The sequence below is a fragment of the Rhincodon typus genome, chromosome 13 (assembly GCF_021869965.1).
Source record: "Rhincodon typus isolate 14 chromosome 13, sRhiTyp1.1, whole genome shotgun sequence".
Lineage (NCBI taxonomy): Eukaryota > Metazoa > Chordata > Chondrichthyes > Orectolobiformes > Rhincodontidae > Rhincodon > Rhincodon typus.
In genome coordinates, this window is record NC_063344.1 from 26982203 (window position 1) to 27005039 (window position 22837).

The following is a 22837-nucleotide window of genomic DNA, read 5'->3' on the forward strand; positions in this document are numbered from 1 at the left end:
TCTGCACGAGAAGGATTAAATGAACAAATAATAGGAGCATGTAAAAAGAATAGAGCAGTAATTATGGGTGACTTTAATCATCACATTAATTGAGTTCATCAAGTTGGAAAGGGTAGCTATGACAATAAATTCATATGTCATGGAGCCAACCAGGGAACAGGATCTTGGATCTAGTAATGGGTAATGAGGCAGGATTAATAAATGATTTCAGGGTAAAAGATATCCAAGGAAACGTTAATCATAACATGATATAATTTAATATTCATTTTGAGTGTGAGAAAGTTCGTCAGAATCAACTGTGCTTAACTTAGATAAAGGACATTACAATGAAATCAGGATAGACTTACAGCAGAATGGATAGATAATCAAGAAAGACGGTAAACAAGCAGTGGCAATTATTTAAATAGGCAATTTATGTCTTTAATTTCAGAGAAGATTCACGAGGATGATCCCCGGTATGGAGAAGATTGTCTTATTGCAAAGGAGAAACAGGTTTCGACTCTATTTATTGGAAATAAGAAGAATGAGAGGTGATGTCAATGAAACACATAGGATTCTCAAAGGGCTTGATAGGGTAAATGCTGAGAAGATCTTTCCCCTCATGGGAAGAGTCTATAACCAGAGGGCATAGTCTCAGAATAAAGGGGTGTCAATTTAAGTCTGAAATGAGGAAGAATTTCTTCTCTCAGAAGGTTGAGAGCCTGGGAACACTTTGCCATGGACAGCTGTTAGGGTGGAGTCCTTGTGCGTATTTAAGGCTGAAACAGATTCTAGATTAGTAGGGTAATCAAGGCTGCAGAGAAAGAGCAGCAGAAAGGATGTGAGGATTGTCAGATCAGCCATGGTCTTATTGAATGGTACAGTAGGCTCGAGGGGTCCAATGTACTACTCCTGTTCCTTATGTTCTTATGATAACAGGTGACTTAATTATCCTAATTCATACAGGATATTATCTGATCATAATAAATAAAATGTGGCATTACCTTTTCAGAGTATTCTTTAAGCCGTTGTAAATCGATGATTTTTGATGTTTTCAGAGTAGACAGACTACTCTGCATACTTTCAACATCTTTATCATATTTTTCCATCCAAAATTCTAGGCTTTCCTCTAATTCCTGATTGACAAACAAAGAATGGAAAGGTACGAAATGAAAACCTCGAGGTACTTTAATCAGCAGAAAAATTGATTAGTTCCATAATATTTCAAATACCAAGGTGGATTATTGTCACTGATTAATTTCTATTTTTCCCTCACACTAGATTTCTTGTATGTTTCATATTTTTATTTATGTCTGGTATTGGATGTACTGAAGTAGTTTTACTCATTTATTGTAAACAAATAATAAGAAACAACATAACAGTCTGGATACTGATTCTAATTTGTCATTCAACATTACAGTTTAATGGAAATTTTTGTTGAAGTAAATTAATTAATTTATTTTCAGTTCCCAATTTATCTCATTTAACAATAATGTTGTATTTAAAGCTATATAAATGAAAACTATCAGAAGTGTTTTTGTCTCTTCCCTTCTTCTCAAGAATGCTTACCTCTTGCTGTGGTTTATTTAATAGCACCAGCTGGGTTGGGGGGTAAAATGTGAGAATGCAGAGATGCTTCACTGCAGGTTGGACAAGTTGAGTGTGTAGGCAAATGCATGGCAGATGAAGCTTAATGTGGATAAATGTGAGATTATCCTCTTTGATAGCAAAAACAGGAAGGCAAATCATTATCCAAATGGTGATTAGACTGGGAAAGTGACTGATGTAACCAGGCCTGAATGTCCTGCACCTGTTGCTGAAAACTTGCAGGTGCAGCAGGTGGTGAAGAAGGCAAATGATATGTTGGCCTTTGTAGTGAGAATTTAAGTACAGGAGCAGAAATGTTTTGAAATTTTACAGGGCTTTAGTGAGACCACACCTTGGGTGTTGTGTGCAGTTTTGGTCTCCCTTTCCGAGAAGGGATGTTCTGGCTATTGAGGGAGTGTGACAAGGGTTTAGTAGACTGATTCCTGGGATGGGACAACTGACGTATGAAGAGCAATTGGATATGTTAGAACTATATTCACTGGAGTTTAGTACAATGAGGGGATGATTATGGGCGGCACGGTGGCTCAGTAGTTAGCACTGCTGCTTCACCGTGCCAGAGACCCAGGTTTGACTCCACCCTTACACTGTGTGGAGTTTGCACGTTCTCCCCATGTCTGCGTGGGTTTCCGCCAGGTGCTCTGGTTTCCTCCCACAGTCCAAAGATGTGCAGGCTAGGTGCATTGGCCATGCTAAATTGCCTGCAGTGTTCAGGGATGTGCAGGCTAGGTGGGTTAGCCATGGGAAAGGCAAGGTTACAGGGATAGGGAAGGGGGATGGGTCTGGGTGGGATGTTTTTTGGAGGGTCAGTGTGAACCCGTTGAACCAAATAGCCTGTCTCCACACTGTAAGGATTCTATGATCTCATCGAAACCTATAATGGGATAAAAGCAAGAAAGATGTTCCCAATGACCAAGGAATCCAGAATCAGGTAGGCCAAATAGGACTGATATGAGGCAAGATTTCTTCACCTGGAGAGTGGTGAGTCTGTGGAATTCTCTGTCACAAAACACAGCTGAGGCCAAAACACTGGATGTTGTTAAAAGGAGTTAAACATAGTTGTTTGGGCTAAAGACATCAAAGGGTGTGGGGAGAATGCAGAATAGGATACTGAGTGAGATGTTTAGCCATGATCAGATTGAATGGTGGAGCAAGGTCAAAGAGCCAAATTGTCTACTCCCGTTCCTATTTTCTATGTTTCTGTAGCTTTTGAAGCATTTTGCTGAAAGGTTATTCTTTGAACATAAGTGTGGCCGTATTTTCTAATGCGTGTTATTTTCATATTGGTAATAAATGAAATTACCACAGGCATTACAATGGCATAAGTTGGAAAATTTAAACTTTATGTTATAGGCAGTGGGGGCTCACAGCTGATCAATTTCTACAAAATAATGTCTCGTCACAGCTGCTTCCGTTTGGAGTTAATGAAATAAAAACACAAAATACAGGGCTGTTGTGGTGCAGTGGTAGGGTCCCTGCCTCTCAACCAGAAGCCTTGGGTTCAGGTCCCACCTGCTCCAGATCTGTGTCATAATATGTCAGAACAGATTGATTAAAAAGTTTAATTTGAATCCTCTTGTGGTGGAGTGGTAGCGTCCCTATACCTGGACTGAAAGACCCACGATCTAGTCCCACCTGCTGCGAAGTTGGGTGGAGTACTTGCGGTTTAGGAGGCAAGAAGTTAGAATTTAGTGTTTGTAAAATGCCAGGGGGGAAAGCATTGCATGGTCCCTTTAAAAGATCATGTGCTTTTCCTGTGCTCAGAGATTTAACATAGGTGTCTGTGAGCAGCAGCTTGAAAGCTTGCAAGTAAACAGAGAGCACCGGAATTGAAACATTTGTATTGAAAAGCTGTACAGTTAGCAGGCTGAGCAGCAGGTTTTTTTTTTAACCAAGACAACAGGCTTTTGAATTTAGCCAATCTTAGATACCAATACTTAGATACCAAAAACGTATTAAATTTAGGTCTGATGGTTTTGACAACATAGGACCGATCCTATTGTAAGAAATATTGATATAACATCAAGAGGAATAAAAGAAGGGGCAGTTGAACACAAAGCCCAGAGCTAGCTGCCATCTGCTAGAGCTTACGGCACTCCGCTCTCAAGATAGAATCACCTGGCTCTCTCTCAGCTTCCTCTGTGCCCTAGAGAAAGCACCATCTAAATAACAATGGCACAACTAGTTAGTATTCCTGACAGAAGAATCGACAGAGAAGGCATTGCTGACAGTAGAATCAACGAAGAAGGCACCAAACATTCCGGACGACATGTAACCTGGCTGTAAATTCAGGACAACAAGGTGCAGGGCTGGATGAACACAGCAGGCCAAGCAGCATCATAGGAGCAGAAAGGCTGACGTTTCGAGCCTAGACCCTTCATCAGAAAAGACAAAATTTTATTTTTTTTTAAACAAAAGTGGGGCTTGTATTTATTGGAACAACATACCATTAGAACCTTGCTTTAGTTGGGAATAGTTAGTAGTTAGAAGGGATTTATTTGGTTTGTTAATAGTTTAGTTAATTTTTTCACTGTTAAAGTTAGATAAATAAATTGTTACTTGTTGATTTTAAAATTAGTGTCAGGGATCTATTTTATTTAACCACCAGAACTAACCACAGAGTGGATGTTAGGAAGATGTTTCCATTGGTAGGAGTGACTAGGACCCGACGGCACAGCCTTAGAGTAAAAGGAAGACCTTTTAGAACAAAGACGAGGAGAAACTTCTTCAGCCAGAGAGTGGTGAATCTATGGAATTCACTGCCACAGAAGACTGTGGAGGCCAGGTCATTGAGTATATTTAAGACAGAGATAGATAGGTTCTTGATTATCACGGGGATCAAGGGTTACGGGGAGAAAGCAGGAGAATGGGGTTGACAAAATTATCAGCCATGATTGAATGGCCTAATTTCTGCTCCCATATCATAGTCCTATGATCTTAAATTGCTGAAAAGCAGGTTATACCACTTTCTACACTCCTTTTACAGATTATACGGTGAGGTGCTCCTCTTTGGGTGTTTCGGTTTTCGTTCTCAGAGGGGGAGGTCAACCTTCACTCTATAACGGATTGGGGGCTTGTCATCCGGGATCTGGCCAGATTCGAACAGATTTAGGGTAATAAAAGGTCCCAGCAAATTTAAACAGACTTGGGGACTAGTGTCCTAGATCTTTTAAACAAAACTTAAGTGAGTAGTGGAAAATCTGTTTAATTTAGGTTGCTTGTTGGTGTAATCAAAAGTGGGGAAATGGCTCTTAACATTGCTAAAGAGGTTCTGGGGGGGGGTCAAAGATAGTGCCCAAATTGGCTAGTGAGGTGTTTGCAGTGCTGTCAGAGGTGGTGGCAGGAGAATAAGAAGTAAAAAAGGCTATTTTGAGTGCCTACAAATTGGTACCAGAAGCATATAGACAACAGTTCAGAAACGTAAGAAAGGAACCAGGTCGGACTTCTGAGATAACAAGGTGTAGAGCTGGATGAACACAGGAGGCCAAGCAGCATCAGAGGAGCAGGAAAGCTGACATTTCGAGCCTAGACCTTTCTTCAGGCCTTCTAGGCCTGAAACATCAGCCTTCCTGCTCCTCTGATGCTGCTTGGCCTGCTGTGTTCATCCAGCTCTACACCTTGTTATCTCAGATTCTCCTGCATCTGCAGTTCCTACTATCTCAGGTCAGACTTCTATCGAGTCTGAAAGAATTAAACAGAGCAACTTCGATAAATGAATGACAGGATTAAAGATAGAAAAGACATACGAGGATCTTAGAGATGTTATTCTGCGTGAGTTTAAAAACTCACTTCCAGAAATGATAAGAACTCATGTTAAGGAACAGAAAGTTAAAACAGCGAGAAGAGCTGCAGAGATGGTGGATGAATACGCATTAGTGCATAAGTCAAAATCTAGCTTCCGACATCAATTTCATTTTGTGGGGGGTAGAAATTGGGGAAAAAAGAGATCCTTTAATGAAAAACAAAAAGTAGATCACACTGGGAACAGTTTACCACACATGAAAAAAGAAACCCAACAGGGTGGAAAAGAGGTGAAAGATCTCAGGGGTTTTCACTACAATAAGGTGGGGGACACAAAGTCACAATGCTAGTGGGTTAAGAAAGGCACTCTGAAAAGTAGGTTAAACCAGTGGGATTATTTAAAGTGGTAAAGGAAATCCCAAGATAAGTCGAGGAGCTGCAGGAGAATGCGCAGTCTAGTCACGGGCTGGATATTAAGATAGCACCCGAACTTTTCAAAAACTTCACCTGCGTGGGTAAGATTTACTCAGATAGAACAGGGGGAGTATGTAAAGAAATTAAAATATTAAGAGATACGGGAGATAGAGTATCTCTAACAGTAAGAGATGAAAATATTTGCACTCCTCTGAAATATTGCCTTAGAGACTGGTAGTCTGTGGAATAAATGGAGTAGTGTTCCCCTGTGTAAGATAAGGCTGGAAAGTCCATTCAAGACTGGGAAACTGGGAGTGATGGAAAAATTGGCGATTCCAGGAATACAGTTTATTCTTGGGAATGATATAGCTGGATCACAGGTAAGAGTGTTGCCTGCTGTAATGGAAAACCCAAAAGAAATCCAGGGAACTGAGGAGTTAAAAGATAATTACCCTGGAATTTTTCTGAACTGTGTGGTGACAAGATCCCACTGCCATAAGTTAAAACAAGAAGGGAAAACAAAAGAGAAAGATGAAGGAGTTTAGGTCCAGTTAGCTGACACGCTGATGAGATGGTAAAGCAAAAACCTAAGCAGGTAAGGGATCAGGCAGAGGTGTTTAGTTCTGAAAGATCAGTGGAGTTATAACAAAAATATGAGATGATAAAGGATTTATATCGTAAAGCCTACTTGCAAAAGGAATCAACGTATTCCAGAATGCTATTACCTTAAGGATAAAATCTTAAAGTGGAAATGGAGACCTTGGCTGGTTAGTGCAGACGCTACATCGGCTGAAGTTTACCAGATTATATTGCCAGTAGAATACAGACAGGAAATATTGTGGGTAGCACACAAATACCTGTAGGAGGTCATCTAGGAGTGAGGAAGACTCCGGCTAAGATACAGAAGCATTTTTATTTGCCTCGATTACATAAAGATGTGGTTGAATTTTGCTGCACCTGTCATATGTGTCAGATGGTAGGAAAGCAATAGGCAATGATAAAACCAGTGCCTTTGATGCCAATTCCCGCATTTGAAGAACCTTTTACACAGGTTATAATTGATTGTGTAGGTCCTCTCCCTAAAACCAAAAGTGGGAACCAGTATTTGCTAAATGTAATGGATATGTCTACCAGATTTCTGGAGGCATTTCCATTACAGAATGTCAAGGCAAAAAAGGTTGCGGAGGAGTTGTTTGCTTTCTTTACCCGTTATGGACGACCCAGGAAGATTCAGTCAGACCAAAGGTCCAATTTTACTGCCAAACTATTTCAGGAGGTCATGGATAGTTTAGGCATCAAACACTTTAAATCAAGTGCATACCATCCTGAATCCCAGGGAGCATCGGAAAGGTGGCATCAGACCCTAAAGATCATGCTGACGGCTTATTGCCAGGATTACCTCGATGACTGGGATAAAGATATCCCATTTATATTATTTGCTATTAGAGATGCTCCAAATGAATTGACTCAGTTTACTCCATATGAACTAATATTCGGACATGAAGTAAGAAGGCCTTTAAAATTATTTAACGAAAAGTTGATAGCTCCAAAGTCAGAGATTTCACAGTTGGATTATGTATCTGAGGTGAGAGAAAGATTAAACAGAGTAGGTGAATTGGCTAGACAACATCTGAAGCTGGCATAGCACCTAATGAAGCAACAAGCAGATAAGAAATCTAAAATTCGTACATTTGCCCATGGAGATAACATATTGGTGCTGTTATCAGTGGTAGGAGATCCCTTCAAAGCAAGTTTTAATGGTCCCTATCAGATTGAGAAGAGGTTAAGTCAGGTGAATTATCTGGTAAAGATGCCAGACAGGATAACAATTTATCGGGTATGTCATGTGAACATGCTGAAACCTTACTATGACAGGGAAAGGGAACTGGAGAAACAGGTGCAGTCAGTTCTGCTATAATGTGTGTTCTGTCAACGCGAATTGGCTGTAACATGATTGACAAATAGGGGAACTCTATTTCTAAAACACAAACTTGTGTTAGCGATAACACAATTCCATTGGAGCACGGAGGAAAACACATCGACATCACGATTGTTTCACGGGCTTTGTCATGAATACGTACAATGTTAGCGCCAAAAGAGTCTCTGTGCCAGCATCACATGATCATTTTGCGGGCTTTGTTGAGAAGTGCTTTCTTTGAGAGGTACAGTACAACCTCTTCTCCCATCAAATCGTCTTGACATTTTTTCAAGGTAAAGTGTTAAAATTTACTTTTATTTCATTATTAGATATGAATTAAACATTTATTCAAATTGTGCTATCCTTTGTGTTAGAATTTAGAGCGATTTTGAGTGTATTTTTGGTGGTCTTCCCCTAACTCCACTGTTCCCATAGGCCCCGTTATTTCTATAATGCGATTTTCTATAACACGATGTTGCACAGGAACGCAACTATTGCATTATAGCAGAACAAACTGTATTAGTTACTGCCACTCAGTGTGACAAATCAAATCCAGATGATTTGGATTTTGATGTGCCTCAGAATAAATTGAATAATAAGGAAGTCCTTAAGGAATGGGATAGTGTAGTGAGCTATCTATCCTAAGAACAGACAGCTGAATTGAAAGACTTATTACAGTGCTATGAGGACCTATGTAGAAATAGAATGGGGAGGACTAACACCATAGTACATGAAGTTAACATAGGGAATGCTATTCTGATAAAACAAGACCCCTACAGGCTTAATCTGCTCAAAGCAGTGCAGGTTCAGAAGGAAATGGTAGCAATGCTCCAAGAAGACGACATAGAGATGAGTCAAAGCGAGTGGAGTTCACCCATCGTGTCGGTTCCTAAACCTCATGGTACTCAACGATTCTGCATAGATTATCGGAAGATCAGAGCTGTGACCAAGTCTGACTCATACCCAATTCCAAGGCTGCAGGATTGTGTGGAAAAAGTAGATAAGCCACTAACATCACAAAGTTGAACTTACTTCACGATTACCTTTGTCAGAGAGAGCAAAAGAAGTTTCTGCTTTTGTAACCCCAAATGGGCTAGAGCAATTTAAAGCAATGCCCTTTGGAATGAAAAACGCACCGGCCACTTTTCAAAGGCTTACGAACAGAGTTGTTGCAGGATTGACAAATTGTGCCATCGACATAGTTGGCTTGGTGATCTTTAGTCATTCGTGGAAAGATCACATGGAGCATTTGGCAGGGATCTTTCAGAGACTACAGATGGCAAAGTTGGTAATGAACTTGACAAGAACAGAATCTGCAAAGGCAGAAGTGACATTCTTAGGGCACAACAGCAGGTACGATGGATGACACTGAGGAATGTGAAGATCAAGGCCATCCAGGAATTTCCAAGGCCATCTTCGAAGAAGGAAATGCTATGATTTTTACGATTGAGCAGATTCTACAGGAAATTTGTACCAAACTTTAGTAGCGTAGTTGTACTGTTGACAGATTTGTTAAAAAAGAACACAAAATTTCGGTGGACAGGAGGCATTTGAGAAATTAAAAGCAGTGTTAACCACCACACCAATTTTAGCCATGCCAAAATTTTGAAACCCTTCAAAGTTGCCATTGATGCAATCGATTGTTGGTGTTGGAGCTGTGTAGTTACAGGAGGATGATTGTGGAATTGAAAGGCCAATCGGTTACTTTTCAAAACAACTTAATACCCATCAAAAAAAAATTCAAACATTGAAAACATTATGGAGTTTGGTAATGGCCTTACAACATTTTAATATTTATGTTGCAAACAAAGCATCAGAGACGACTGTGTATACCTATCACAATCCTTTGACATTTCTGGAAAGATTTAAGGACAAGAACACCATATTATTTCATTGCAGTCTCTTGTTACAAGCAATTAATTTACAGATTGTGCATGTTGTGGCTCATGAAAATATTATCGTGGATGTTTTATCGCAAGTTTAAAAGAAAATGCTAATATGAGATAGAAACGATCATGTTCAATGTTATATAAATACAGAATTTGTACAAAATGTGTAACATTAGATTGATGAGCGATGGATCTAGTAATATAATGGAGTTAAGGTTTCTGAAAAAAGGAAAAAGATGAAGACATCTTTTCATAATGATGGTTCTTTTTTTCTTAAGAGGGAGGTGTTGCAAAGTTTGGTAGAGTACTTGTGGATTGGGATGCAGGAAGTTAGAACTTAGTGTTTATAAAATTCTTGGGGCAGAGGTATTGCGTGGTCCCTTTAAAAGATCATGTGCTTTTTCTGTGCTCAGAGATTTAAAATGGATGTCTGTGAGCAGCAGCTTGAAAGTTTGCAAGTACAGAGAGAGCACCCAAATTGAAACATTTATATTGAAAAATCGTACAGTTAGCAGGCCAAGCAGAAGCTTTTTTTTTTAACCAAGACAACAGGCTTTTGAATTTAGCCAATCAATTTGAACCAGATACTTAGATACCAAAAACCTATTAAATTTAAGTCTGATGGTTTTGACAACATAGGACCAATCCTATGGTAAGAAATATTGAAATAACATCAAGGGTATAAAAAGAAGGGGAGGTAGTTGGACACAGAGCCCAGAGCTAACGGCCCTCAGCCCTCGAGAGAATCACTGGCTCTCACAGCCTCCTTTTATTTCTTAGAGAAAGCCATGTAAATAACAATGGTACCAACGGCACAACTAGTTAATATTCCTGACAGAAGAATCGACAGAGAAGGCACTAAACATTTTAGAAGACACGTAACCTGGCCATAATTTCAAGAGACAATATAAGTGGAACTTGTATTTATTCAAACAGCATACCATTAGAACCTTGCTTTAGTTGAGAATAGTTAGTAATTAGAAGGGATTTACTTGGTTTGTTAATAGTTTAGTTCATTTTTCACTGTTAGAGTTAGATAAATAAATTGTTACTTGTTAATTTTGAAGTGAAAGTCAGGGATTTATTTTATTTAACCACTGGAAGTTGCAGAAACACAGCTTACACCACTTTGTAAAAGGAATGTGCAGATTATAGGGTAATGTTTTCCTCTATGGGTGTTTTGGATTTAGTTCTCAGCGGGGGTGGCCAACCTCCGCTTTATAACGTGTAATAACATCTCTGAACAGGTTGAATAGAAAATAGACAAACACAGAAAAATAAATGTTTGGTAGTACAGAACTTGAACATTGCTACAAGGAGATGGGAAATTGAAGTTTTATTTTGTCTTGCATCCATCAGAACTAGGACGCAAGAAACAGACATAGGAAATAAAAAGACAACACATTATAATGAATGAAAAGAGAGTGCTGATTGGTTGGGCAACAAGAACAGTTCACCATCAACTTAATTCTAAAACGAGACAGGTCTGATTGGTCAGGTTGGTGTCATGAGGATGCAACAGAATTTGGCTGCATCCACTATCCCTTGTTTTCTAAAAGGTACAATTCTACAAAACAGAGTCCTCAATATTTATGTATGTACGTACTAGTGCACACAAACGCATCAGACTGAGTGTCCGGCTAATGATCTTAAATTTGTTTCCAGTGTAACTCTTAGTCTAATCCAGATTATTTACCATAGTTTCCAATTGCAGAATCACACTGAAAAGTGCATACACCTGTCTGAGGCTTGAGAGCACAGGCTGGTTGAGCACGAGAAGCATGCTGCCAGCACTGAAAGTTCATCGTGTCACATTGTTTGATATGGTCCGCCAACACTTGCAATGTACAATTTACATACCTGACATCACACCAGCAGTGAAACTCACTTGTCACATTATTCATTTGTGTGGTAGTCAAAACTTCTCAATAACTTGACAGCATTCTGTTAGTAGAGAAAACCACTCAAAAGATTTTGTGCATCATAGCGCATGACACAGCTAGTTTCACCTGTTGTTCAAATTTTTGAGGCACCTTCTCCTTCTAGGGTAATGTGAACTAAATTCCATCAAGATATCAGTTATCATGCAGGATAACTTTGTTATGCCCTGTCTCAGCATCAAGCTTACATGATAAGCAGCACTATTCATGAGGATCCAATAAAATTGATCTTGTGGCACATTGGACTGTAGGAATCTCAATGTGTATATCGTATCAGTTAACTGGTCTTGCTGCATCTCAATGCTAATTAAGGTCAAATCAATCAGCACCCGCTGCTCTTTGTGTATAAAATGGTCTCTTTTTCAAGTCTGTTGCTTGTATTCTAATTCTGATGAGTGCGAGATGAAAGGCTTCAACTTCTCACCTGTTATAGGAAGGATATTATTAAACTGGAGAGGGTTCAGAAAAGATTTACCAGGATGTTGCTGGGAATCGGGGAGTTGGGGGGGTGGTGGGGGTTGAGATTGAGATATAAAAATCGACTGGAAAGACTGGGATATTTTTCACTGGAGCATAGGAGGCTGAGGATGACCTTATTGACGTTTATAAAATCATGAGGGGCATAGATAAGGTGAATGACAAGGGTTTTTTCTGTAGGGTGGGGGAGTTCAAAACTAGGGGGGAAAATTTTAAGGCGAGAGGAGAAAAAAATTAAAAAGGACATGAGGGGCAATGTTTCTTACACAGAGAGTGGTTCGTATGTGTAATGAATTGCCAGAGAAAGTAGTGGATGCAGGTACAGTTACAACAGTTAAAAGACAGTTGGATAAGTTCATGAATACAAAAGGTTTGGGGGGATATGCGCCAAGCGCAGGCAAGTGGGTCAAGTTTAGTTGGGAACATGGTGTGGACTGATTCGACTGAAGGGTCTGCTTCCATGCTGTATAACTGTATCTACTTTTAGCAATGTTTAAAAACAGAAAATGCTGAAGGTACTTAAAATGGTACTGCTGGTGAAGGATAACAACCTGAAATGTTAAATGCTTCAGTTTAAATTTTCAGTATCCCTTGTATTCTGCATAGGGATCAGTGAATGATGACCAGAAATGGAAACATAGACCCCTTTTTAAGACACCGGCCAGTACAATGCATCTGTGATCTTCTGAGATCACCAAATTGAATACAAGATAGAGATTGACAGTCGAGGAATTAGGGCAGGTAATGCTAAGGTAGAGCTGGGTATTGACATCCGGTGTGTAGGTGGAGACAAGTTTTGGATGATGTTGCTGAGAAGCACCATGTAAAGAATTAATATAGCACTTTAATGAGCTCTGGGCATCTCTGAGCAGCTTACATCACTATTGTAATGTAGGAAATGCTCATTTGTGCTCAGTACACTCCTATAAATATCAGTGTGGTCATCTTTTGTGATGTTCATCATGAAATTTGGGATAATTCCCTACTTGACTGAGTGCTGTGGAGTTATACATCCATCTGAGTAAGCAGATGTGGGCTCATTTAATATCTCGTCTTTAAAAAAGGCCCCTACAACAGAGCAACACGCCCTAAGTGCTGCAACAGGGTATCAGTCTTGATTTTTGTGCTCAAGCCCTAGAGCAGGACTTGAACCCAGAGATTTGTGACTCAAGCAAGAGTGCTACCAACTAAAACCAATGTAGCTGAGAATTAGGAGGGCTCCAAGGGTAGGTCCTGGGCAATGAGGTAACTTTGCTGGAATAGAAAGAAAAGCCATTGAGGTTAGCTCTCTGGTTATCATTGTATTAGATCAGAATTGAATCAGGTGAGTTGGTTGATAATAAAAGAGGAGTTGGAAGAGATAGCTATGTCAAATGATGCAGACAGGTTGAGGAGGAGGAGATAAAGTCTGTCTTCATCACAGTCACATGCAATGTAATTTGTAACCGTGATGTGACAAAATGTTGTGGTCAAAAGAAGGTTAAATTTGTTGCAAGCATGCAGGACAATTACCTTGATCAGCATCTTGCATGGTCTAGTGAAAAATGACAATGTTCAAACCAGTTATGAGCTACAGAGTAGATAGATGCCACGTAAGTATAAGAACACTTAGAAAGCATATATAGATATATACTAAATTTATTCATATTGAAAATTGATACGGGAGAAGTCAAGTGTAAAACTGTTAAACTTTAGATTATCTTAATTCAGTGGGGTGAAAGGGCAGCTAAACTAAATTAATTAGATTAAATGACCAAGGAAACTTTGGAAAATACTTAAAGACAAGATGAGTTGAGATTTGAAGAATGAACAATTGTTTAGATGTTTTAATATGTTAATATGGTTTTAATATGGTTATAGTCTAAGCATAGACGATGAGAAAAAATAGGAGATAGTACAGAAATTAGCTTCGCACACATTACAGCATGAATTGCTTTAACTCAATGGCTATTAAATGAAGCCTCATTGAGGTCACAACTATCAAGGAATAGCTTTGCCTTGATAAATCACAATGAAACCCAAAACTTTTTGCCAAATCAGATCTCATATCATGAGCTCGGTCTGATCCCAACCTGAGATATTTGGAAAGAAAGAGTTCGCTTTTGTTATAGGACTTGTGGATGTTGAGAGATACCAATACTTCTAATTCAAAAATATAATTTAAGCACTTCATTGTATCTTAGAGAATTAAAGTGCTTTATAGTTAATGTGAGGAACTTGAATACTTACTGACTGGTTTTGCTTCAAGAACTTTTCGATATCCAAGTGTATCCGAATCTCCTGATCAATTTTACTTTTCAGAAGCTGGTTAAAGAAAAGCAAATTGAACGGAATGCGAGAGATTTTAAAATGTTGATTTGGATATATGCAATCAATATTTTCATTTTTGGAAACAGTTTGCATATCTTAGCTATTAGAGATTCAAGTGTATTTTTTATATAATCATCATCATTTCAGTTCCAAAGCACCACTTAAGATACCCACATTACAGTCACACGAGTTTACTGAGACAGACAAAAAAAAGACATTCATGCAAGTTGTACTTCCTACCTCTCTAAATTATTAAATGTCAATTCTGTGTTCATTCCCAATGTCTCTTTCACGTCCATAAACATTTAGGAAAATTCTCCACTTGGCCAAAAGTGGATAGCTGAGTGCTCCAGCTTGGGACAGTTTAGCAAAACTATTTATTAACTTACCATGGGCAAAGCTCCAGATGCCAGTCTTATACTTGAAGTGATTAAGTATATGAAACCAGTGTTCCTACAGGCTCTGCATAAACTTCTCTAACTAGCATGGGCGGCAAAGTGACAAAGTGGTTAGCACTATTCCCTCATGCCAGGGACTTGGGTTCAATTCCAGCCTTGGGTGACTATTTTTGTGGAGTTTGCATGTTCTCCCCTTGTCTGCACAGCTTTCCGCCAGGTGCTCCAGTTTCCTCCCACAGTCCAAAAAAATGCAGGTTAGGTGGATTGGTCATGCTAAATTGTCCCATAGAGTCCAGCAATGTGCAGGTTAGGTGGATTAGCCATGGTAAATGTAGGTTTACAGGGATAGGCTGGGGGGCTGGGTCTGGGTTGGATGCTCTTCAGAGGGCCGGCACAGACTTGATAGGCCGAATGGCCTCTTTCTGCACTGTAGGAATTCTGTGACCCTGCTGAATGGAGGGGGCAATGCCTCAAGCTTTGTCTGAGTCAAAGACTGTTACCCTGTACAAGAAAAATGGCAACTGCAGCAATGGCAAAAAGTGTTCAGGCATTGTTCAGCTGAGCAGCATGGGAAAAAAATTTGTCATGTCGTCTTCACCAGACGAAATCCTGTAAATCCTGGCTGAATGCATCTATCCCAAATCCCCATGTGCTTTCAGAGCTACAACTGAGATGATACTCTTAATCTGGCAGTTGGCAGAAAAATACTGGGAACAAAGGAAACAGTTACATATTGCCTTTGTCAATCTAACCAAGGCATGTGACTAGTGCCTGTGCTGTGGGTTGACCCACAATGCCATTAGACCCAGCGACGTTGAAAGAATGGTGGTATATTTCCAGGTCAGGATGGTTAGTAGCTTGGAGAGGAACTTGCTGCTGGTGGTGTTCCCATGTATCCGCTGCCCGTGTTCTTCTAGTTGGAACGGTTGTGAGTTTGGACGGCAGTATCTGAGGATCTTTGGTGAATTTCTGCAGTGCATCTTGTAAATAATACACACTGCTGCTACTGAGCATTGGTGGTAGAGGGAGTGGATGCTTGTGGACGTAGTGCCCAATAAGCAGGCTGCTTTGACTTGGATGGTGTTGAGCTTTTAAGTGTTGTTTCTAATCTAATTGTGGCTTCAATGCCATGTAGCTTCTACCCACAATAATCACTGACTCCATTGTTAGTCAAAAATCTATCTACATCTGCCTTAAGTGTTCAATGACAACACTTCTACTGCTCTCTGGAGAAAATTGAATTATGTTTATGTTTATTATCACATGCACTCAGATGAGTACAGTGAAATGTTTATAAGTCACCACTTATGGTGCCATCTTAGGTACAAGGCTACCTAGGCACAAAAATTGACTGCCCTCCGAACCTGTTCAATGTGATTTCCTTAACAATGTATTGGTTGAGGTCAGCTGTGACAAAATCTTTTGAAATCCCCAGGGGAGTCAATTATGGGAGTTTTCTGGCACCAACAGTCTTTGGCATATTCATAGATTCATGCAGTGCAGAAAAGGCCCTTGAACTCATCAAGTCTACCCTGACATAACTACTAGCAAAAGTGTGCTAATCCCACTTTCCTGCACTTGTCCCTTATTCCTCTCATTTCTGCTGCCATATTACTTCAGGTAATCCACAGAAAATGTACAGTTGCAAACAGCAAGTTGTCTGCCTAAGATCCAAGACAAAAGAGTGCCAAGTCGTCATCAGAGGTTTGCTCTACATTTATGATGCCACATGAATATTCCATACCGGCAGCAATAATGACATACTCTGTCGTGCCTGTCAAGTGTTTGTTTTGACCATTAGAACTGAGATGATAAATGTCACATTCCAGCACATGATACAGGAGGTCACTGATAGCCTCATACATCTAGGCTCCGCAATCACTGGGGTAGCATGTGATGTGGAAGTCAACACATGCATCGCACAAACTTGAGCTGTTACGTCTAAGCTGAGTGACAGACACAGAAACAACACAACCTGACTGAGAACACCAAACTGAGAGTTTACCAAGCCCAAATCCTCAATGCTATTCTTTGCAGCAGAAAGGCCCAGGTAACACATCGTAGATAGGGTAAAGTACTTAACAGCTTCTGCCTTCTCTGACTCAGGTGTATCTCTGAGTAAATACTCAAGAATCCTAAAGTGTGCTAATTGCACTAGCACACACACTTTGCTGTGTCAGCTATGTCTGCATTGGCTTGGCCATGTACATCAGATGGATGATGGTTGTACATTCCAAAGATTTTGTGTACAACTGACCAGTGGATCCATAATCTCCTGGGTGTCAATACCTCTGCTGCATTGACTTTTGCAATGAGAATGAAGATGGTGAATACTGATAATGACAACAGGAAGACAACTATTGATCGCCTTGACCTCCGGAGGCTGACTGTTTGCAAGGGCATTGGAAGAGATGAGCAGAAATGAAAAGCTCAGCACACAAGAAAAAAACAGAGTCTAGTGAATTTTCCACCTTCTCAGCCCACTGTTTTCAACTGCAGCAAAAGTGGCATGCCAGAATGGGGCTTCCGAGCCACACCAGACAATACTTAATGCATAGCTGACCATGACAACACAAACTGTAGTCTACAAGACAGAAAACTGTCACTTCAAGTCATCAAGACATCATAGTTGGCTTCGGTGATCCCTTTCTAGGGAGGTAAAAAGGCTACTGCTGAATGTCTAGTCAAATGTATTGAGGTAGATAATGTGAACAGTAGCTCTAACCAAAAAGAGAGAGATCACAATGTGCAATGCGTGAAATAATCAAAATCCAGATTGGATTATTGTTTCATTGTTTGAATAGCCTTTCCAAGATTTTGTAGACATAAAATATCAAGAATTAACTTTGAGTCCTGTTTTTGTTTTACAACCTGAACTTCTTCCTGTAGCTTATTCTCCTCATCAGCACATTTCTTGTGTGTCTGGAAGATCTGCAGTTCTGCATTTTTTTTCATGTACTTTCCTTCCATGGCAGTTTTTGCCTTCATCTCTTGCAACTGGTCTTTTAGGTGGGCGATCATTTCATTTTTTTGCTGCGTAGTCACAAAAGAAAAGACAGTTCAACAGCTGCAATTGTCTTACTTCCCTGCAATTATTAAATATCGTGCATGGTCAATAAACTGAGTACGCATGATTGCATTTACATTTTCTTTCAACTAACTTATGCCTACAATAATGGTAGTTTTGTGTTCTGAAAATTTGTTTCAAGTTGTCTGAATTTTCATCCATTACATTTGGATGTTGTTCAGATTAGAATTGCACAGAACAAAGCTCTGTCTTCCCATTTTAACACAAATGCAGTTATCCTTCATCCCTTTTCCCATTGGCCAAAGTTGTTGTTATAAATGTTGTAATATTCTGCCTTTGTCCCTCATTTCATAGAGTCATAGTCGACAGCATGGAAACAGACCCTTCGGTCCAACCAGTCCATGCTGACCATCATTCCAAACTAAATTAGTTCTACCTGCCTGCGCTTGACCTGTATCCTTCCAATTATTTCTTATTCATGTACTTAACCAAATATCTTTTAAACGTTGTAACTGTACCCACATCCACCACTTCCTCTGGAAGTTCTTTCCACACACAAACCACTCTCTGTGTAAAAAAAAAAAAAAAAGTTGCCCCCATCTCTTTGTTTTTAAAATGAATCCCCTCTAACATTAAAAATATGACCCGTATTTTTGAAAATCCCCTAACCTAAGGAAAAGATATCAGCCGTTCACCTTATCTTTACCCTTCATGATTTTATGAATGTCGAAAGATCACCCCTGAACCTTCTACACTCCAGTGAAAAAAGTCCCAGTTTATCCAACCTCGCTTTAAAATTCAAACCCTCCATTCCTGGCAACATCCTGGTAAATCTTTTCTGAACCCTGTCCAGCTTAATAATATCCTTCCTATAACAGGGAGACCACAACTGGACGATCCAGAAAAGGCCTCATGAATGTAGTGTACAATCTCAACGTGATGTCCCAACTCCTACACTCAAAGGTCTGAACAATGAAGGCAAGTGTGCCGCCTTAACCACCCTGTCTACATGTGACACAAAGCTCAAAGAATTATGGACATGAATCCCTAGGTTGCTCTGTTCTACAACACTACCCAAGGCCCTACTTATAATTATGTAAGTCCTGTCCTTGTTTGTTTTACCAAAATACTAGAAATCGCATTTATCCAAATGAAATTCCATTAAACTGCCTCTCCTCGGTCCATTGACCCAATTTTCAAGATTTTTTGTAAGGTTAGATAACCACCTTCACTGTCCAGTATACCACCAATTTTGGCATCATCCACAAACTTATTAACCATGCCTTCTATATTCTCTTCTAAATCATTTATGTAAATGACAAACAAAAGTGGACCCAGCACTGATCCGTGTGGAACACCACTGGTCACCGGCTTCCAGTTGAAAAAACCCTCCACCACCACTCTCTGTCTCCTGCCATTAAGCTAATTTTGTATCCAATTTTCAAGCTCACCCTGAATCCCATATGATCTAACTTTACTAATTAGTCTATGTGTGGAACCTTGTCCAAAGCTTTACTAAAGTCCAAGTAAACAATGTCTACACTCTGCCCTCATCAATCTTTTTGGTTACTTCCTCAAAAAAACTTAATCAGGTTTGTCAGACATGATTTCCCTTACTCATGCTGACTATCGTTAGTCAGTCTTTGCCTCTTCAAATGCATATAAATGCTATCTTTCAGAATCACCTTTAACAGCTTACCCATCACCAAAGTCAGACTCACAAGTCTATAGCTCCCAGACTTCTCCTTACATCCCTTCTTAAAGAAAGGCACAACATTAACCACTCTCCAGTTATCCGGCACCTCACCCATAGTTCTAGATGATACAAATATTTCTGCAAGGGGCACCGCAATTAGAGTCATACAGATGGACAGCATGAAAACAGACCCTTCGGTCCAACTTGTCCATGCTGACCAGATATCCTAAATATTTCTAGTCCCATTTGCCAGCATTTGGCCCATATCCCTTTAAACCCTTCCTATTCATATACCCGTCCAGATGTCTTTTAAATGTTGTAATTGTAGCAGCCTCCTCCGCTTCCTCTGGTAGCTCATTCCATATACGCAACACCTTCTGCATGTAAATTTGCCCTTTAGATGCCTTTTAAATCTTTCCCCTCTCACCTTAAACTTATGTCCTCTAGTTTTGGACTCCCCAACCCTGGGGAAAAGACCTTGTCCATTTACCCTATCCATGCCCCTCATGACTTTATAAACTCTATAAAGTCACCCTTCAGCCTCTGATGCTCCCTAACTTCCCACAACATCCTCACAGGTGAGTATTTTAAGACCATGAAGTTCTTGCTGTCTGGAACTATTCTAAAAGACCATCTTGCTTCCAGATCAATGTAATTTATAATACTTCACCTTCTAGTCCTTGGAGGAAATCACAGTGTACTTAAACTTTCACAAGCAGTTGGAAGTGTGTATTTCACTGTGAAATTAAATCATGATTCTTTACCCACTGTTAAGTTTCTAAATGACAAGCTTATTGAAGAATTTGGGGGAGAAATTTATTAAAGCAGCTCAATAGAGACTTAGCTTGATTCATGGAGAAAGGCAGTGCCATAGAATGCTACCTGCACAACCTGTGTGACATTTTTCATTGATGTGAATAAATGAAGCTATGCAAGTAACAGCTGACAGTGCTGCCTTCTCACAGACTAATAAACTAAGTTTGCATAGTGCTAAGACAAACAAATGTCTCTACTTTTTTCTTCAACTTTACATAAAGATCTGATTGGGGTCTCTTCAACTAAGACAAGAAATTACTGAAACAATTAAGAACAAGGAATTGATTGTAAGGTAAGTATTATACATAATAAATTCCATAGTTCCTTAATTTAAGTTGAAAAACATTTAATTATCTTGTTAATTTGTAAAAATATTGTAAAAGCTTTTCTTAGCTGTATTTACAAAGGGTTATAAATTACACAAAATAAACAGCACAGAAACTGGCTGTTTCGCCTAATTGCTTAATGCCACTGTTACTTGCATAGCTTCATTTATTCACATCAATGAAGAATGTCACACAGGTTGTGCAAGTAGCATTCTATGGCACTGCCTTTCTCCATGAATCAAGCTAAGTCTCTACTGAGCTGAACAGTGTTCATGTTCTACCTTATCCCATTTCACATCATCTAACCCAACCAGCATACTGCTGTTCTTTCCTCCTCTGATTATATGGTCAACACAACTATTCAACCTACATACACATGCACACCCTGCTCAGCCATTCCATACAATCATGATGTTAACTTCAACTGTACATTCCTATATACCTGCAATAACCTTTCATCTCGGGTGCAGAAATTCAATCTTTTCTAATACAGCATTCTTTGAAACAGGTTTGTGCCTTTCCTTTGCCTCTACATCATTCATGCAATACAGAGACCAGAACTGTGCACAGTAGCTCAGTGTGGTTCTAACCAAGTTTGTATACAGGTGTATCACAACATTCCTGTTTTTAGATTCTAGGTTTCTAGAAATGACACCCATTCATTGCTTTGTTTGCCTTGCTTATGGCTTTATTAATTTGTTTCTAACTATAAAGATTTGTGCATCTGTGATCCTAGATCCTTTGTTTCTCTATCTTATTTACAATTCGTATCGTGTAAGGAGTAGGTAGCTGATTTATTCTTCTATTCAAGACACACCAACTTAGACTTAGCAACATTGAAATTAATTTGTCAATTACACAACAGCCATTTTTCAAGTTTTAGTCATATTTTATTGTATTTTAAGAGTAGTAAATTTTCTGGTTGAGGTGCACAGATGGCCTTTGTTGATGTGCTCTACCTGTTCGAATATAGGAGATTAGGGAGAATTTCACTGTTCCTGATGATTATGTCTGCAGGAAGTGCTTTTGATTGTGAATCCTACCGGATCACATGGATTGGTTGGAGTGGCAGTTGGAGGCAATGAGGAATTTACAGGAACCAGGGGATATTATGGATGGCAGTTTCAAGAAGGTGGAAAAACTACAGATAATCAAGTAGATGGGTGACTTGTAGGAAGGAAGGGAGAGGTGGGCAGGTAGTGCAGGAGTCTCCTATGGCTATCCCCATCTCAAAAAAAAGTATGCTGTTTTGGAAATTGTAGGTAGTGTAGTAGCACTGACATCTAAATGTCTGGTACCGTGACTAGCTCTAGTGTAACAAGGGCAATGTCAGGTTCCAAGCAATCAATGGTGATGGGGGACTATCTAGTCAGGGGCACAGGTAGATGTTTCTATGGCCAACAATCAGAATGGTATGTTGCCTCCATGGTGCCAGGATCGAGGATGTCTCAGAGCAGGTGCAGAATATTGCCAAAGGGGAGTGTGACCAGCAGGAGGTTGTTGTATATGTTGGTACTAACGAGATAGGAACAGAAAGGGATGAAGCTCTGAAGGGAGAATATAGGAAACTAGGTAGGAGATTAAGAAGTAGGTACTCAAGGGTTTTAATATCTGAATTACTCCCGATGCCACGTGCTAGTGAGAGTAGGAATAGGAGGATAGAGCAGGTGAATGCGTGACTGGTGCTGGGGGCAGGGATTTGCATTTTTGGATCATTGAAAAGGATCTTCTGAGGTAGAAGTCACCTGTGTATGAAGGACATTTTGCACCTGAATTGGAAGGGGACCAATGTCATGGTGGGAGATTTGCTAGTGCTACAGTGGTGGTTTTGGGGAGGTGGGGACAACGTTGCAGACACCAAAGAGATAATGAAAAAAGAGATAAGTTTGAGGCTGGAACAGTTGAGAAGAGTAGTAAGTCAAATAGTCAAGGCAAGATTGATAAATTAAACTGCATTTACTTCGGTACAAAAGGCCTGACAAGTTAGGCAGATGAACTCAGGGTATGGTTGGGAACATGCGACTGGGATATCATAGCTATTAGAGCGATGTGGTTCAGGGATAGACAGGATTAGCAGCTTCGTGTTCCAGGGTCTAGATGCAATAGGAAGGTTAGAAAGGGGTGCAAGAGATTGCAAGACTGGTAGGTGTAGGGAATGCTGGACGGCTAGAGAAATTAAGGGCAGTAGGAGTATATTCAAGGGAAATCAGGAGGGCAAAAAGGGAACATGAGATAGTTTTGGCAAATATGGTTAATGAGAATTCAAAGAAATTCTACAAATACATGAACGGCAAGAGTAA

The 22837-nt window shown here is 39.8% G+C and overlaps 1 protein-coding gene across 3 annotated transcripts in view; it reads right to left on the reverse strand.

Moving 5' to 3' along the window:
- iqcg (IQ motif containing G) overlaps positions 1-22837 on the reverse strand; it is a 52709-nt gene that overhangs the window by 15907 nt on the left and 13965 nt on the right. For all 3 annotated transcript variants that reach the window (XM_048604801.1, XM_020537186.2, XM_048604802.1), the window contains 3 exons: positions 17543-17704; positions 14193-14267; positions 984-1115 (listed from right to left, as the gene is read on the reverse strand). In XM_048604801.1, the coding sequence (XP_048460758.1) occupies positions 984-1115; positions 14193-14267; positions 17543-17704 (369 nt within the window). The remainder of the gene's footprint in view (positions 1-983; positions 1116-14192; positions 14268-17542; positions 17705-22837) is intronic.